This window comes from Physeter macrocephalus, chromosome 3 (assembly GCF_002837175.3).
Source record: "Physeter macrocephalus isolate SW-GA chromosome 3, ASM283717v5, whole genome shotgun sequence".
Lineage (NCBI taxonomy): Eukaryota > Metazoa > Chordata > Mammalia > Artiodactyla > Physeteridae > Physeter > Physeter macrocephalus.
The window spans coordinates 3,056,974-3,076,247 of NC_041216.1; the positions used below are offsets into that span (position 1 = coordinate 3,056,974).

Sequence of the window (19,274 nt, forward strand, 5' to 3'; positions counted from 1 at the left end):
AGCTAGTGGGAAGCAGCCGCATAGCACAGGGAGATCAGCTAGGTGCTTTGTGACCACGTAGAAGGGTGGGATAGGGAGGGTGAGAGGGAGGGAGACGCAAGAGGGAGGGGATATGGGGATATATATATATATATACATATATATGTGTATATATATATATATACGTATAGCTGATTCACTTTGTTATAAAGCAGAAACTAACACACCATAGTAAAGCAATTATACTCCAATAAAGATGTTAAAAAAAAATACCACAGATTTCAGTAACTTGTTGTCTACATGTTCAGAAATAAAGATCTGAAACCGCTAGAGCTAGTACCCACCCCATACCCGAATGAAGAGTTTTATGTAGGTAGAAACTACTTTAAAAAGGGAGAGGACAATGGGAGCCTAACACAGCCAAAATCACCCCCAGAAAAAGACAGTCCCATCCACAGTGGGAAATACTGAAAGAGAGCTAAGAGCTACTTGATTAGAGCCTTGGCTACTGGAGAATCAGAAGAAAGAGAGTGAATTAAAAGAGTGAGGGACGAGTGATAGCAGTCTTGGGAAGACAACTACCTTTGTGGGAAAGGTAGCTATAATATTGAAGGAAAAGAAGGAAACCATGGGTAGTGATTTAGAGTTATGCAGGAACAAAAGAGAATCATAAAATCAAAAGACATATAAACCTTCCCATCCCATCCCAAATAGGCTCATCTACTAAAGAAACTTCATTTCACTATGCCAACAGAAAACTCATGACCCAAGATCCCTGCCAAAATGGAACATCCTGTTTTTTGCAAGCCCAGGAAAATATAAGACATTTCAAAGGATTAGGAAACAGCAGTCAACATCTATAAAAAGCTTCTACGTGAAGAAAAACAGAAATAGAGGATAAAACCATTTTAACTATTGAAAATGCTACAGCCAAAATCAGTGAGTAGCCAGAGGAAAACTGTTGCACAATAACCCATCTCAAATAAGTATTGACAGATATGAAAAAATAAATACCTTGAATCAAAAATTTTAAGTCATACTAGAAATGCACAATAGACAGGAAGATGTGAAAATAGAATTGTTCAAACTGAAGAAAAAAATTGAAAGAAAAATAAAACTGTTCTGTTGCAACCCATCTCAGATTAAATAAGTATTGACAGATATGAAAAAATAAATACCTTGAATCAAAAATTTTAAGTCATACTAGAAATGCACAATAGACAGGAAGATGTGAAAATAGAATTGTTCAAACTGAAGAAAAAAATTGAAAGAAAAATAATCTCAGTTGAAGACTCAATTCCAGGGTACCCACTGGGACAATAGATTCAACTGGAAATATAATAAGGGACATTGAGAAGAGAAATAAAAATAAATATTAGAGAAGGTTTAAAAGTATCAGAAAGGAACTGTTAGATATAGAACATAGTCCACAAAGATCCAATGTGTATATATATTTGTATATATCCAATGTGTTTATGTATGTGTATACATATATATTTGGAGTCCCTGAAGAAGATAAACAGAATTAATACTTAAAATTGTAATATAAGAAAATTTTCCAAAAATTAAAGAACACCTAAACCTTCATATTGAAAGGGCCTACCTTATTCCTGGAAAAATTGATCTAGATTGGTCAACTCTAAGACATATTCTAGTAAAACTATTATACTCTAAGAATAAAGAAAAATTCATCTAAGCCTCCAGCAACAAGGCCAAATTACTCACAAGGGAAAGAAAGTCAGGTTTGCATCATACTTCTCAACAGCAAAATACAAAGCAAGACTAAGTGGAGCAGCGTTTTTAAGAAATTCAAGGAAAGAAAATGAAAAGACAGGTTTTATATCTAGACAAGCTGTTTTTTCAAGTCCTGAGATTATACTGAAAGAGTTTTCAACATGCAAGAATTCAGGAAATATTGTGACCCCAAGCCCTTCCTAAGGAATCAATTATGGAAAGAGCTCCATCCAAACAACAGATGATCGATCTAAGACAAAAACAAAGGAAGGGACAAGAGTAGAATAGTATGGTATCCGTCTGGATCCAGTGAAGAAAGAGAACCCACACAGCAGTTTAAACACAAAGTTTAATATACATGTTAACTATAACAGAGGATTGGAGTGAGGGATTGGCTAGTCAAAAGGCAAGAGAACTCTAAAGAATATAAGAAGAGCAGACATAAGGAGAAGCCACTACACTGGGGCAGAGATAGAGCACCCAAGGAAGAGCCTCCCTTCACCCATCTCAGGGCTGAGATGTAGACCTTGTTGGAGGAGGCACAGCTGTGGCTCACTGGATGAGAGAAATCACTGTGGTACCACAGCAGTGGAACTTGCTAGAACTCTGTCCTCCAGGGTGCTGAGAAAGCTGTTCATGGAGAGGTGTGTCTCTGGAGAAACTCTTCTACAGAACCATTTAAGATGGGGAGGGTGGTGCTGCTATGGGCTGCCCTGCACTCCCGGATCTGGGCCACAGGGAAGATGGGGTGCTGCAGGAGCCTGCCAAGCCAACACAATGCAGCCAGAAAGCAAGCCCCTTTCCTCCTGTCGTATCTGTAGATGGGGTCCTGGGTATCACTTAAAACTGATAAACCAAATAGTAGAAGCCTAAGTGAGGAACTAAGGGAATTAAGGACATTATAACATATGTTAGTATGAAGGTAACTACTAAAACAAAATTCCAGAACTTCCTAAATACCAAAGGAACAAAAAGATCAAGAAACAGATGATACAAAGAGATGAACTAAATATGGAAAATGCAGTAAATAAAACATAATGTGACAGAGGTGAGACCAAATGTGTAATTTATATTAATAAATGTAAATGGTTTTAACTCACCTATTAAAAGAAAAAAATTCCAGATTGGTGCTCAAAGTCAAACCTAACTTTATACTCTGTATAGGAGACATACCTCATACCTTAATGCCAAGGATATATGAAGGAACTTCAAACAATATAATAGCAGAGGTTACAATTCTGTTATTAGACATGGTAGAATTAATAAAATAGAAATTATGGTAAATGCAAGGAGACATAGACCAACACACTAATAGGAGAATTAACACACCTCTCTCAAGACAAGACAGGCCAAGAGGACAAAAAGTAACGGGGTTGAAGACTTTAATGAATAAGATAGATCATATGTGTGTGCGTGTATGTATGTATGCATATCAAACTTTATACCCTGGTAAATGCCCTTCCACATTGAAATTTAAAACTCTTTAAACAACTTTTGTTTGAAAAATGGAAATATAAACCAAAATTTTAAAATTCCTAAAACATAATGATAATAAGCATCATATCAGAATTTTGAGATACAATTAAAGCAGTGGTTGGAAGAAAACTTCTAGCCATAAATACCTGACATAAAGAAAAATGAAAGGATAAATATTACGAATTTAAATTCCCAATTCAAAAAGCTAGAAAAAGTTACACTCCAAAGCAGACACAAAGGAGAAATAAGTAGAAGAAAAAATAAAGATAGAGAGATTAATGTGGTAGAAAATAGAAAAGCAGTAAATCAAAATACTGTTTCTTTGGAGCAAACCTCAACAAAATAACAAACCACTAGTTAGCCTAATAAAGAAAAAAAAAGAATAAGCACAGATATACAAAAGTAGAAATGACAATGACGGGAATAGCTCTATGTAAACTAGGAAAGCTAGGTGAAATAGGAAAATACTGTTTGTCAAAACTGACCCTAGGAGCATCACATATGTTTTCAAAGCACTTACATCGAAGTACCGCATGCAGATTATTTTAGAGGGAAATCCTACAAAACCTTGAATACCAGATAATCTCAATGCTACTTAAGTTGTTGTACGTCAGTGATACCCAACAGAACTTTCTGTGATGATGGAAATGTTTTGTGTCTTTGCTGTCCAGTATGGTAGTCACCAGCCACATGTGTCTGTAGAGCACTTGAAATGTGTCTACTGCAACTAAAGAATTGAATATTTAATTTTATTTTAATTATAATTTAAAGTTAAAAACCTATGTGGTTGTTGGCTACCGTACTAGACAGTGCACTTCTAGATCACAGAAAAAGGAAAATATCCAAATTCTTTTTATGAAGCAGGTAGAACTTTGATACTTAAACCTGATTTAAACACACACACGTGCGCGCGCACACACACACACACACACACAGCCTCGTGTGAATATTATTACAAAACACCTAAATAAAATATTAGGAATTAGAGTTCAACATATTTACAACAATAATTCATCAAGACAAAGTAGCTTTTTTTTTCTGGGAATGAAAAGAATATTTAACTTCAGAAATACCATTAATGGACTTCACCATATTAAAATAGCTAAGGAAGAAAGTCATATGAACTTCAGCAAAAATCAGCACACTACTGAGGACTCAAATTTCTCAATTTCAAAACTTACTACAAAGCAACAGTACTCAAGACATTGTGGTACTGGCATAAATTGAACATAGACTTATAGATAAGAGGATTCGATTTGAGAGTCCAGAAATAAACCCATACATTTATGCTCGGTTGATTTTCAACAAGGGTGCCAAGATAATTCAGTAGGGGTTTTCAACAGCTGGCACAGGGACAACTGGATATCTACATACAAAAGAATGAAATTGGACCCCACTTCCACACCATATACAAAAATTGACTCCAAGTGGATAATAGACCTAAATGTAAGAGCTAAGACTATAAAACTCTTAGAAGAAAACATGGGAGTAAATCTTCATGACCTTAGATTAGGCATTAGGTTTCTTAGATATGGCACCAAAAGCACAAACAACAGAAGAAAAACTAGATAAATGGGCTTCAAAATTAAAAGCTTTTGTGCTTCCAAAGACACTATCAAGAAAGTGAAAAGAGCCCACACGATGGGAGAAAATAGGCAAATCCAAAAATGCAGAGGGTAGGTTAGTGGTTTCCAGGGATTGGGATGAAGGGACAATGGGGGGTGGCAGCTAATAGATATGGGTTTTCTTTTTGGAGGAGTGATGAAAATGTTCTAAAATTAGATAGAATGATGTTTCATAACTCTAAAAACCACTGAATCGGATATTTAAAAGTATAAATTGAGTTACATCTCACTAAAGCTATTATTTTTTCAAAATCACATGTCCGATTCAACAAGTAGTATTGGGAAAACTGGATATCCACATGCGAAAGAATGAAGTTGGACCTTTACCTTACACCATTATACAATAACTAACTCAAAATGGATCAACAACCTAAATGTAGGAGCTAAAACTGTAAAACTCTTAGAAGAAGACATAGGGAAAAAGCTTCATGACGCTGGAATTGGCAATGATTTTTGGACATGACACCAAAAGCACAGGCAACAAAAGAAAAAAATAGTTAAATTTGACTGCATCAAAATTTAAAATTTTGTTTATCAAAGGACACTTTTAACAGAGTGAAAAGGGAACTCATGGAATGGGAGAAAATATTTGTGAATCATATATCTGGTAAGGGGTTAATATCCAGAATATATTTTTTAAAACTCCTTCAGTTCAACAACAGCAAATAAACAACCTGATTAAAAAATAGGCAAAGGACTTGAATAGACATTTCTCTAAAGAAGATATACACGTGGCCAATAAGCACATGAAAAAATGCTCAGCATCAGTAATCATTTAGGGAAATACAAATCAAAAACACAATAAGATAATACTTCACACCCATTAGGATGGCTATTATCAAATAAATAGAAAATAACAAGTGTTGGTGAGGATGTGGAGAAATTGGAACCATGTGTATTGTGTACTGGGAATGTAAAATGTTACAGCCACTATGGAAAACAATATGTTTCCTCAAAGAAGTTAAAAATAGAATTACATGTGATCTAGCAATTCCACTTTGGGGTAGATAGGCAAAAGAATAGAAAGCAGGGACTAAAGGAGATATTGGTATACCTATATTTAGCAGCATTATTCACACTATCCAAGAGGTCAAAACAACCCAGGTGTCCATTGACAGAAGAATGGATAAATAAAATGTGGTATATACACACAGTGGAATATTATTCAGCATTAAAAAGTAAGGAGATTCTGACACATGCCACAATGTGGATGAATCTTAAAGATATTATGCTATTATAAATGAAATAAGCCAGTCACAAAATGACAAATGCTGTATGATTCCACTTATACAAGGTACCGAATATAGGCAAATTCATAGCGACAGAAAATAGAATGGCGGTTGCAAGGAGCTGGGAAAGGGGAGAGGGGAATGGGGAGTTACTGTTTAATGGGCAGAGTTTCGTTTGGGGAAGATGAAAAAGTTCTGGAGATGGTGGTAATGGTTACACATTGATGTGAATGTACTTAATGCCATTTACTTTTGAGAAAGAAGGGGAAATATACGTGTATACACACACATGCACATATATATAATGTACATGAACTTACATATATTTTGTATACTTAGTTTTATAAAAAAACACAGGACTGTTAAAACCAGAAAATAACAAAAAGGTCACCAATTGGGAGTGTCTGGGAATAGGGTGGAAAACATAGAAATGAGAGTGAGACTTCTCTAAAAATACCCTTTTATATTCTTTTGACTTTTGAATTATATAAATGTCTTAATACATAAAATTAAACCAGAAAAAAAAGATGAACAAGCCATATCCTAAAATTGACTATAAACAGAAACAAACTGAACTCTGTATCAAATGGATATCATAACCACATTGAAAAAAGAGTTCAAACAACTTGAACACAGAACCTTCACAGTACACCCTCAATGGGACATATTTCAAAGGAAAATGGAACTGCAAAGAAATTCTGACTTTTTCTTAATAATGTTAGTGGTTTTGCCCTAATAATCTGAAACTATTTTGCATGTATTGAAGATAGAGCAAATGAGTAAATAAGATACAAGTATGGGATGGAAAAGATGAAGAAGAACCCTTGCAGTGTAGGATTTGAATTGGAGGTATGTTATGAACTCTTAACTTAAAATAGGTATATAAGTATATATTAATATGTATTAAAATATAAATAAATATATATTAATATAATACTTATTCACTTAGAATATTTACGTATGTATATGTATATATTCTAAGGTAATACATGTGTATGTATATGTATGTATATATTCCAAGCTCTGTTGAAAAGGCCTGGAAACAATGACTCCTCAGTAGCAGTGGGAGCACCTTGATTTGATTTCTAAATCCCATTCTCCACTAAAAGGAGTCATGGCTCCTTGGAACAATGGCTGATTCCAAGACTGAGCAACAGAGAAAATGTAAGTTGAATATGGAAGATCTTATTATGCCAGAAAGCAAAGAAGTCTCAAAGAATGATGGGTACATATCAGAAGGATACAGGAACCAGTTTAAAGGGACTCTTTGACTAGCCAAAATTGGAAAAATATGACCATCAAAGAGAATAATAAAAATAGAAGAACAATAGTAATAGCCTCATGGGTCCCTAGTGATACACAAGGAAAAAAAAAGTTGCAGAGAAAGTTCTTCTTTACAGAATATCAGCTAACAAATATAAAGAATGATAGAAAACTATCATTTTGGCAACCACCATTTTAATGGATTCAGACCAGGATAATCAATGAATGCTAAAACAAAGAAAAAAAAAAAGCTTATTGGAGAATAGCACATTCACACAGTCTCAAAGTTTCTCCCCACTGATTATCTATTAATTACAAGGGGAAATTACAGTGAAGAAATCTGTCTGCCATTCCTTAATAAGTGATCAAATTCAGTATCATTAATAATTAGACAAACTGACATTATGTACCGCTTGAAGCAATGAAATGAGAAGTACTCAACATCCCTTATGTAGTATCTTTGTCAAAACTGTTTAGCATTAATGTAATCATAAGGAAACAATCAGAAGACATCCAAATTGTGGGACGTTCTATAAAACAGGCCAGACTCTTCAAAAGTAAAAATTTCATGAAAAACAAAAGGCAACTGGACTATCCTAGATTAAAGGAGACTAAAGAAACTTGACAACCAAATGCAATATGTCATCCGTGATGTATTTTAAAAATTAAACACCTATAAAGATTCGGGGACAGTTGAAGATATTTTTATTTAAATGTATTGGATATGATAATATTGCAGTTCTAAAGGAGAATGTCCTTGTTCTGAGGACAAATGTCTTGATGTGTGTAGAGGTGAAGTCTATATCATGATGTCTCTAACTTTCACATAGTTCAGAGGAAAAACTGTGTGTAGATAGATGGAAAGCAATTGTGGTGAAGTGTTATTAGTTGCTGAATTTAGGTGAAGGGTACATAGTTTGTTCTTGTATTGTTTTTTGCTACTTTTCTCTGGGTTTAAAATTTTTCAAGATAAAAAGTTTTAAATAATTTATGTATATAATTATACATATATATGTGTGTGTGTTCATGTTCCCCAGGCCTCCTCTGGACTTCTCCCCAGAGTTGCTGAATCAGAATTTCTAGGTAATGGGGCTTGGGATCCTGCATGGTAAAGTGGCTCTCCCGAGACTCTAACACAGTTGGTCTATATTTGGGAAGCATTGCTCTAAAGAGCATTCTTCTCCATTAAAATCTTGTGTGGTTTGTGTGTGTGTGTATGTGTGTGTGTTCTGTTCACATAGGAACATTGGTTACTACTTTGCGGAGTCCTCCAGGGAAAAAAGGTGAAAAGGTAGAATGATTCTCAGGTGATGTCAACCTTTTCCTCACATCCCCTTGTTTTACTGGTCCATTCTATCCTTAGACTGAGGTTATTTCTTCTAAACAGGGCTGTCTGGATCACTAATTCTCAAACATGGCTGCTAGTTAAAATCACCTAGGGAGCTCTCAAAAATTTCAGTGCCTAGGCCTTACCTCAGATCAATTAAATCTGAATTTCTGGGAGTGGGATGATGTATTCTTTAATGCTTCCCAGGGGATTTCAGTGTCCAAGTTTGAGAGTCCCTAGGCTAGAGCAGAGCTGGCCTCTAGTGAGGCCTCTAGTCAAGTGTGTCAGGATCCCAGTACAAGCTTCCTGCTCAGCAAACTTAGTCACATGCTCTGATGTCTATGTGGGACATTGACTTGAAAGGAACCCTCTTATGTTCCTGACACTGATCAGTCTTGTCTTATGCTAAATAGCTTCCAGGGCCTGTCAGTAAAAAGGGAGATTTTAAAAGATGCGTATCTCATTTATGGTTATGGAAATTTGAACTCTGTTTATAGAAATTTGGGAGGGGGGATGAAATTTTAGAGAGAAGTAACTTTAACTATGGTATCTTAAATACTCATTTTACAAAGGTAATTTTAAAAATATTCACCAAACTCTCTTCTCTGCAAGGCCCCTGACATTGAGTAATGCCAGACCCATCTATACATACATCTATCTCAAGACTAGTCATAACCCCACCCCCAATTAAATAAATCTGAATTAACTTGTGTTTGAGTTTGTATATAAGAGTGGAGCATTGAAGTGGTGACAGCATCCTGGCAGAAGCAAAAGGAATTCCAACAGTCCTTCCCAAATACAACCTGACTGAACATTCACTTCTTCCTCAGGGAAGACAGTTTGTTCAGCACCTCTCTTCCAGTTCTCGTTTCTCTCACTCTTGGGGTAAAATTTAGATAGTCCACCCAACCTCAGTTTGGAAGCGCTGCTTTAGTTCAGTGTCATCATCTGACAAATACAGAAATAGGGAAAGGGAAGTTAGTTGTCCAAAGTTGTACAGTGAATTGGTGGCATGTTTCTGTACATGTATTTGTATGTGTACATGTATGTAAAGCTCCTCTGGGAGGAGAGAATGATTTGGGAATCATCTTGACAGCCATAGAGTCTAATAACTTCATAAAGCTTGGAATTACTATATAGGACAATGGCGGGGTAAGGAGTAGGGCCCATTCATGTGCTTCCTGGTATGAGTGCTGTTCTGTTACCTGCCACCAGAGGGCATGAACTATGATTAGATTCTAGACCTGCTGATCTACACTGAAGGTCAGAGCTTGCTCAGATCACTGTTCGTTCAAACAAATGAACCCTAACCTATTCAGTAGTCCCACAGTCTTAGGAGCATATGAAAGATCTTTGTGACTGGTTGTTTATAAATATTTTAAAAATAAATCTTAGCTAAGCACAGAACACTTGCAGTATGCCTGGATTTAGAATTGGAGACCTGGCTTTATAATATTAGCCCAGCCACTTACTAGTTTAGTTGTGTGGACAATGGTAAGTTGCTTTACCTTGACTTTTAACCGTGAATTTCAGTTGCCTCACCTGCCACATCATTAATAAACTTTGCCACACATGGTTGAGGATTAAATGGGGTAACATGATAAAGCATTTATCAATTCCTGGCACCCATTTAATAAGTGGAGATTTTTCCTTTGTTCAGTAAAACTCTCATGGAGCTCATATTCTGGTTGGAAAAGACATACACATTACATGGAAAAAAGAAAGAAAATTTAGGCAGTAATAAAAGGTAAGGATAATAAGAAGGGAGCAGGATCTAGGAGGCTATTTTAGGTAGGGTAGTCTAGGAATACCTCTCTGAGGAGGTGATATTTCAGCAAAGAACTATCAAAGATTTGAGAAAAGTGAAGGGTGTTTGAGGCAGAGGGACACAGCTTGGTGTGCTTGGGAAACAGAAAGACCAGTGAATGAAGGGCAGGGAAGTGGCAGGAGATGAGTTATAAGAAGTAAGCAAGTTCCGGATCATGTACGTTTTGTTAAATATATAAAGACTTTAGATTTATTTTGTGTTATAGGATGTAAGCATAAGAGTGATGTGTTCTGATTTATAGTTTTAAAAACATAACCATATCATTCTGGTTGCTGTGTGGAGAATAGACAGTAGGGAGGCAAAAGTAGAAGCAGAGAGAAGGGTTAGAAGGCTGTTTTAGTAGTCTGGGCAAAGTTTGACTGTCACTTAGATTAGGGTGTTAGTGAGGAGAAATACAGAATGGTAAGGAACGGTTTGGTTTAGGGTATATTAGATGTAAGAACCATCAACACTTGCTGATTAATTGTATTTGAGAGACAATAGAAAGGGAGGAACCAAGAGTGACTTCTAGGCTTTTTGGTCCCAGCACTTGGGTTTAAATAAGTGGTTCCATTAACTGAGATGAGATGACTGGAGGAAAGGGAGTAGTAAAATCAAGAGTTCTGTTTTAGATTTACTCATTTTGAGATCTCTTGGCATCCAAGTAGAGTTATAGAATAAGGCATTTGAAAATATGAGCATGAAACTCAGGACAGAGGTTTGGGTTAGAGATATAAATTGGCAGTCATCATTGATGGGAAAAAAGTGGGGACCAAGAAGAGAGAACCGGTGGCCAGACACTGAGGTACTCCCACTTTAGAGGTTAGAATTTCTTACCCACCTGGCCTTTTCCTTGCAAGCCATTGTTTAATTTGAGGAGACCCTAAAATTATTGTTTTTACTCTTCTCTTCCTTTTTGCACAAATCTACAACTCCAGTTGTTTTACCAAGAGAGACAGCATGGTAGAACTGAGTGATTAAATATTTGAAGACATTAATGTGCTGATTAATAATGAAGGCTCTGGAGACAGAGGAATTCGGTTTAAATCCTGCCTCTGCTATTTACTAGCTTAGCGACCTTGGATATTTTACTTAATTTCTCTAATCTCAGTCTTTTCATCTATAATAATCAAAATAAAAGCCAGCATTCATTTAACACTTATCATATACCAGGCATCGTTTTAAGTGCTTTGCATGTATTAACCTATTTTAACCCTTAGAACAACCCATTGAAGTAGTCACTATTCTTACCCATTTTATTGTTGAGGAAATGAAAGCCAGAGAGAGGTCTTATAATGTGCCAAACATCACACACCAGGTAAGTAGCAGAGCTAGATTTGAATCTAGGGAGCCTGGCTCCAAAACCAGTGCTACTTTTCTCTTATCAAATTCACAGAGTTGTAGAAGTGATTAAATGAGATAACCCACTTAAAAGTGCTTAGCACATGGAGGCTGGCAAATAATATGAGCATAATAAATGTTTTCTTATGGAGGCAGCATAGCGTAGTGAAAGAGAATCAGATGGAAAGTCCTGGGGCTCCAGCCTGACTACAGGAACAACTTATGTGATGATGAACAAGTTTCTTAGCCTCTCTGGACTTCAGTTTTGTCATCTACAATATAAAACCTTCATACTATATGGCCTCTGAAATCCCTTTCAATGTTTAAACATTCTATCTATGACTCCCCAAGACAGATTGTGAATATACCTGAATTTGGTAGGGGAGTAAGGTACTCAGTAATTCCTTGGGTTGACAACATTTCTACTTTGCCCTTCTACTCTTGAAGAAACTTGCTAGGAGATAGTGAAACGTACTTAAGAACCATGAGGTTTGGAGTAAGACTATCATGTAGTGGAATCTGTTTCTACCACTTACTACCTTGGACAAGCTATTCTCCTGAGTTTCTCTTTCATCATCTGCAAACTAGGGATAATGATAGTGCACACCTCATGGCATTATTTGAAATATCCTGTGAGAAAGTGCCTGTAAAGTAGTTAATACATGATAAGCATTGAATACATATTAACTATTATAATATTATTATAAGGGTTTCCAGAGCTGAGAGGATTTCTTTTTCGCTCAAGTACCAGATGAGATAGTAGCCTCTCAGTAACCCACTTCTAAAGAATTGAATTGGGAATTACATGGTGAGGCACTCTTGTTGTTGGGAACTGAGGGCATGAATCAGAATTTTCTAATTGTGCAGTCATTCCTCCCCACTCCTCTCTTAATACGAAGGTGTAGGGAGCATTTCTCTAGAACAGCTTTGCCTTATCCGTAGGTGTAGTGAATCATTCATGGCAAATCTGCACTAGGTTTGGCTTGCGTCAACCCTTCCCTGACCTAAAGAGAGTTGTTTTACTCACACACAAACCAGACCTGAATTTCTGGAGAAGTTTGTTTGTACCGTGGTCAAAGGAAGAGTAGTAGTCAAGACTCTTTTGGAGTGTAAAACCCCAACCCAGACCAGGTTAGAGGAGGGCAATAGGAGGAGGCAGGAATTAGTGACTCGTGTAACTGCGAAGCCCAAGACCGGGTGCTGAGTGTGTCTGGACACAGGGTTTTAAACACTCTCGTGTCTCCATCTCCTGCTCTACATTGGCCTTATTCTCAGTTATGTTCTCCACTTAGCAGTACCAAATCTACAAACTTCCTTATAACCATGATCTCAGAGAAAGAAAAGCTCTCTCCAACATGCACATCATAGCAGAAAACAGTTGATCCAACTTGGGACATACATATACACTTTTGGTCTAGGGGAATCCGATGCTTTTAAATGGCATTATTTTGCGTTCCATAGCCAGGTAGGTAGAGCCCAGTGTAGACATCCCCACCAAATCACATAAAATTGGGGTTTTTTTGCAGAAGGAGAAAGAGCTAGGCAAGCAAAAGAGAAGTGGTAGCAGTTTGACAGGAATGTGTGAATTGCTATCTCCACTGTTTATGAATGAGCTATCCCAAGAAGTCTCCTGACCCTGGCAAACCTCACTTGGTAGCCTAGCCAACTTTGAGACTAAAAGTTTAAATCATGTGGGGGTGGTACCTCTCTTATTTACATTTTCTTCTCTCTTCTCACATCCTCCCCTTTAATTTAAGTATAATTCTTAACTAATACTTTATCCCAAAAGCTGATTTTTCATTTCACATGCACATTGATAATTTAGTGTAGTAAAGAGTGTGGGCTCAACAGTCAGATTGCCTGCCTATCTTTGTCATTTGCTCACTTTGAAATCTTAAGCAGTTTACTTTATACCTCTTTCCTTTTCTGTAAAATGAAGATAATTTCTCCCCTCCTGGGTTGTCTTGAGGATTAAATTAGATAGTCGGTAGAAAGTGCCTGGCACAGAATCTAGCACACAGTGAAGTACTCAGTAATATCAGATACTGTTGTTGTTGCTATTTCCCTGCAGCTTTGGTTCACCCTATCTGTTCTTTCTCAGGAATGGGAAAGCTGAGGTAGATTGGGAGACTATCAGAAAGCACTAGATTTTGGTATCTCAGGACAGAGGGTTGAAACCAAATTGAAGGAAGCACTTGGAGCTCTAATTGGAAGACTTAACTATGATAATGATCTTATATTTACAGTTTGTTAATTAAATGGTATATTCTTATTGACTTGTCATTGCACAATGACAATGGACAATTAACATCCCTAGGCTTCTTTTCAGTCTTTTGGAAATGAGTTTTTTTTGGATAAGATGATCCCTTCCATTTTCATCAATGCCTGATCCTTCATTAAGTAAAAATGAATATCAGAAAGTGTTTTGTACTCTGTATATGTGTGTATGTGTGAGAGAGAGAGAGAGAGACAGAGAGAGTGAGAAAGTGAGAGCAAAAGTGAGAGTGTGTTTACATTGAGATAAACCAAAAAGATTTACTTGTATATTGGATTTATCAGACATATCTGGTTTCTTCTTAAGAGATTATTATATCCCTGTTCACACTCTACTGTCTAGATCATTTCTAAGTGTTTGTTATTCCTATCACAAATCTATTTTGTATTTTTCAAGGAAGCTTTTTAGGCATGATATTTGTTGTGTAATACTTGTTTTGGCTTCAGGAAACTTGGTTGGGGACTTTACTCCACTACTTACTTTGCAACATTACCTTGGGCAAGTTACATTCCCTCTTATATGCCTCATTTCCTCATCTGTCTAATGAGGCTTTTCTTCTACTTAACGTTTAAGTCCTTCCCTAACCATCTGTGATTCTATAACTATCACAGCATAGGTTGTGGCAGGCATAGCTGGATTCCAAAGGGAAAACTTAATATAGCAATTACCTTTGAGACATATTTTTTATCTGTTGCCCATTATGTTTGCTGCAGGATTTCGGCTGAATGCTTCCTCTTGGCCCATGTTCCTTTTGAAGACGCTAAATGGAGCAGAGATGGCTCCCATCAGGATTTTCCACAAGGTACAGTGTCCCTCAGCTATCACCAGCTCCAAATTGCTTAAGGTCAAATGCTTACATTCTTTCAATTACTGAGCCTCTGATGTCTACATTATATATGTGGCCTGAGGATGCCTTCTCAGAAACTAGTTTAGCAGAAGGATTTTTTAAGTACCTTAAAAAGCCACAATTATCCCCAGAGAAATATTAGACTGGTAAATTAGGATTTCTGGGTTTTGGGTCCTAGCTCTGCCAATAGTAAGTTTTGACCTCATCTGTTAAGTGGGATTCTGTCTACCTCATAGGGTTTTAAGAAGTTAAACATTTTTTTGTTAGTAAAACATATAAAGTGTAGTATAAATCTAAAGGAGCTATTCTTATTATAGATCATGCATTCCATAAGGTCCATATTCTAAACAGAGAGAAAAGAAGGAGACTATTTTTTGAGTGCCTACAGTATGTTTGGAGTTTATCTATGCTATCTCATTTAAATACCCACAGTTAACTTTATGAAGCAAGAATTATTATTTCGATTTAGTAGTTAAGGAAACAAATACTTTTGAATAAGGAACTTGCCCAAGGTCGCATGACTAGTAAGTGGTGGAACAGGGATCCAAAACCTGTATTCATTCTTCCTGATTTCTCGTGGAATGAAGCAATTAGTCTGCTCTTAGTTGATCTTTAATGAGGTTAAAGTTTCTCTAAAGGGGACTGAATTAGGGTTGCCTATGTTGCCATTTAAGTCTAAACCCTGAGAGTACCCTGGTTCCCAGAATACAGTATATTGGACAACTTGAAACCCTTCCACTGCAGAATACCTAAAAATGATGGGGGGTAAGGGGACAACAAGTATTCTTTTAAAGGCTTTGCTGACCTTACTAAAAAGTAAGATAACTGCAAGGCCAAAATGAGGAAGGAAAACCAGAGTGTTAGGTGTACTGAACCTGCAGGTGCCGTAAGGGGCTTTGCCGGTCTTACTTTCCAAGGACCTTGTCTTTTAACAACCACAGTGGGATAGAAGTTGAGGCCTTGGGCCCATGCAAGGCAGAAAAATGTACCTGGGACTGCCACATAAAAAATCAGATTGGGTCCCTCAAATGTTTACTCCTTAGTGAAAAGACTATTGCATTGATGAGGAAGAGTCTCTGCCTGGGCCGTGGGTAGGGGTAGGAAGTGAGTCGTCTCTTCTGATAAGACAGTCTTTCCCCATGGAAGTCCAGGGTTCAGATATAGTGCCTGTGTTGTTTCAGAACTCCAAAATTGTATGAGATATTTTTGAGTGCCTGGCAGAAGCAAACCCAAAACCTCTCTAGAGGGTTTGTTTGTTTTCAACCCAGATGTCATAGAAGTCCCAAAAGTGAAGTACCACTGAAGATGAGTTCAGTTCAGTTCATAATTACAGAGCCCGCAAAACACAAAGCAAATCCTGCATGATGAGACTTCAGTGGACAACAAACAGTAAGACTATAACCTCAAGCACTTTCAGATAATAGAAATATCAGATAGAGATTATAAATTAAGTATTTGAAAATGAGTAAGGAATGAAAAGAAGGATTTAAAAACGAGAAAAGTACAAACCTCTATTTTTTTTAAAGGCAAAGTTGAAAAAACAACAAATTGAATATCTAGAAATGAAACTTAACCACTAAAATGTCAAAATCTTAGGTAGGTGTATAAGCAACTTAGACCTAGATAGAGAAGAAAGAATTGAAAGACACATGTAAGGACTTTCCCCAGAGTGCAGTACAGAGAGATAAAGAGATGGAAAATAAATTAAAGAGAAAAGACAAAGAGAATACTATTAGAAGGTCCAATATATGCTGAACATGAACTCTAAAAAGATTAATTAGAAAGAATAGGGGCTTCCCTGGTGGCGCAGTGGTTGAAAGTCCGCCTGTCGATGCAGGGGACATGGGTTCGTGCCCCAGTCCGGGAAGATCCCACATGCCACGGAGCGGCTAGGCCCATGAGCCATGGCCGCTGAGCCTGTGCGTCCAGAGCCTGTGCTCCACAACGGGAGAGCCACAACAGTGAGAGGCCCACGTACCGCAAAAAAAAAAAAAAAAAAAAAGAAAAAAAGAAAGAATAAAGAAGAGTCAATATTTGAAAAGTTAATGACAGAATTTTCCAGAATGTGTAATAAAGACAAATATATACCTTAAAACATCATGGTATAACTAAAGTCAAAAGAAAAGATCTGAGCAAAGTAATCACACAGAATACAGTCATCCTCTGTGAGGGATGGTTCTGCACCTGTGGGGGACTGGTTCCAGGACCCCCTGAATACGAAAATCCACACATACTCAACTCCCTTATATAAAATGGCATAGTACAGTCAGCCCTCCGTATCCGCAGCTTCCATGCCCATGCGGACTGAACCTTCAAAAGGATTACAGTTAGGCTGACAGCACATTTCTTTACGGCAGCAGTAGAAGCCAAAAGATAATAGAATAATATCTTCAAAGAACTAAGAAAAAATAGTTGTCCACCTAGAATTTTATATCTAATTATACTATTATTTCAGAATGAATGTAAAATCAAAACATTTTCAGCAAACTAACACAAATAGATACTAATATATGTGCTGAAAGAACAATTGAAGAGTATATTTCAGGAAGAAGATAACTGGGGACTTCCCTGGTGGCACAGTGGTTAAGAATCCGCCTGCCAGTGCAGGGGACATGGGTTCAACCCCTGGTCCAGGAAGATCCCACATGCTGGGGAGCAACTAAGCCCATGTGCTGCAACTACTGAGCCCACGTGCCACAACTAATGAAGCCCACACACCTAGAGCCCATGCTCCACAAAAGAGAAGCCACCACAATGAGCCCATGCATCACAACGAAGAGTAGCCCCCACTCGACTCAACTAGAGAAAGCCCGCACGCAGCAATGAAGACCCAGCACAGCCATAAATAAATAAATAAATAAATAAAGATAATTGAACCTGGAAAGTAAGAATGAGATGCAAAAAGTACTGCTGAAGAAAGATTGTTTAACATGTGAGTAAAACTAATCAACCATTGCCTATAACTGTATAAACCAGTTATACTAACAGAAGTGATCAATTGGCAGTATAACAATGTGGAACAAAATTATCAAACACCTATTAACTCAGGAGTAGTTTAAATTTTCTGAGGTTCTTGTATTGTTTAAAGATGAGCTTTAGACTTAATTATGTCAGCTATACAGTTATGATCTGAAGGGGATCCACCAAAAGACTAAATATAGAATGGTTAACATATGAATCGGGGACTTCCCTGGTGGCACAATGGTTAAGAATCCGCCTGTCAGGGGAGCTTCAAGATGGTGAAAGAGTAAGACGTGGAGATCACCTTCCTCCCCACAAATACATCAGAAATACATCTACATGTGGAAAAACTCCTACAGGACACCTACTGAATGCTGGCAGAAGACCTCAGACCTCCCAAAGGGCAAGAAACTCCCCATGTACCTGGGTAGGGCAAAAGAAAAAAGGAGAAACAAAAACAAAAGAATAGCGTCGGGACCTGCACCAGAGGGAGGGAGCTGTGAAGGAGGAAAGGTTTCCACACACTAGAAGCCCCTTCGTGGGTGGAGACTGCAGGTGGTGGAGCGGGGAAGCTTCGGAGCCACGGAGGAGAGCGCAGCAACAGGGGTGCGGAGGGCAAAGCGGAGAGGTTCCCGCACAGAGGATCAGTGCCGACCAGCACTCACCAGCCCAAGAGGCTTGTCGGCCTACCCGCCAGGACGGGCAGGGGCTGGGAGCTGAGGCTCCGGCTTCAGTGGATCCCAGGGAGAGGACTGGGGTTGGCTGCGTGCACACAGCCTGAAGTGTGCCACAGCTAGCCAGTAGGGAGTCCGGGAAAAAGTCTGGAGCTGCCGAAGAGGCAAGAGACTTTTTCTTGCCTCTTTGTTTCCTGGTGTGCGAGGAGAGGGGATTAAGAGAGCTGCTTAAAGGAGCTCCAGAGACGGGTGCGAGCCGCGGCTGTCAGTGCAGACCCCAGAGACGGGCATGAGACGCTAAGGCTGCTGCTACAGCCACCAAGAATCCTGTGAGCAAGCACAGTTCACTATCCACACCTCCCCTCCCGGGAGCCTGTGCAGCCCACCACTGCCAGGGTCCTGTGATCCAGGGACAACTTCCTCGGGAGAACACACGGTGCACCTCACGCTGGTGCAACATCATGCCGGCCTCTACCGCCACAGGCTCACCCCATGTTCCGTGCCTCTCCCTCCCCCCGGCCTGAGTGAGCCAGAGCCCCCAAATCACCTGCTCCTTTAACGCCGTCCTGTCTGAGCAAAGAACAGACGCCCTCAGGCAACCTACACACAGAGGCGGGTCCAAATCCAAAGCTGAACCCCAGGAGCTGTGCGAACAAAGAAGAGAAAGGGAAATCTCTCCCAGCAGCCTCAGGAGCAGCGGATTAAATCTCCACAATCAACTTGATGTACCCTGCAT

At 38.3% G+C, this 19,274-nt stretch overlaps 1 protein-coding gene across 21 annotated transcripts in view; it reads left to right on the forward strand.

Annotated features, from left to right (window-relative positions):
- SCMH1 (Scm polycomb group protein homolog 1) overlaps window positions 1–19,274 on the forward strand; it is a 207,019-nt gene that overhangs the window by 90,123 nt on the left and 97,622 nt on the right. For 19 of the 21 annotated variants that reach the window (XR_003678541.2, XR_003678540.2, XR_008616609.1 and 16 more), the window contains one exon: window positions 14,770–14,858. Coding sequence is in view for 17 of the 21 variants with exons in the window: in XM_055082698.1 (XP_054938673.1) it covers window positions 14,770–14,858 (89 nt within the window). In the remaining 4 variants the exon portion in view is untranslated. Of the gene's footprint in view, window positions 1–8,343; window positions 8,390–14,769; window positions 14,859–19,274 lie in introns of those variants that run through there. The other 2 variants (XM_028485634.2, XM_028485643.2) reach the window with 2 other exon arrangements.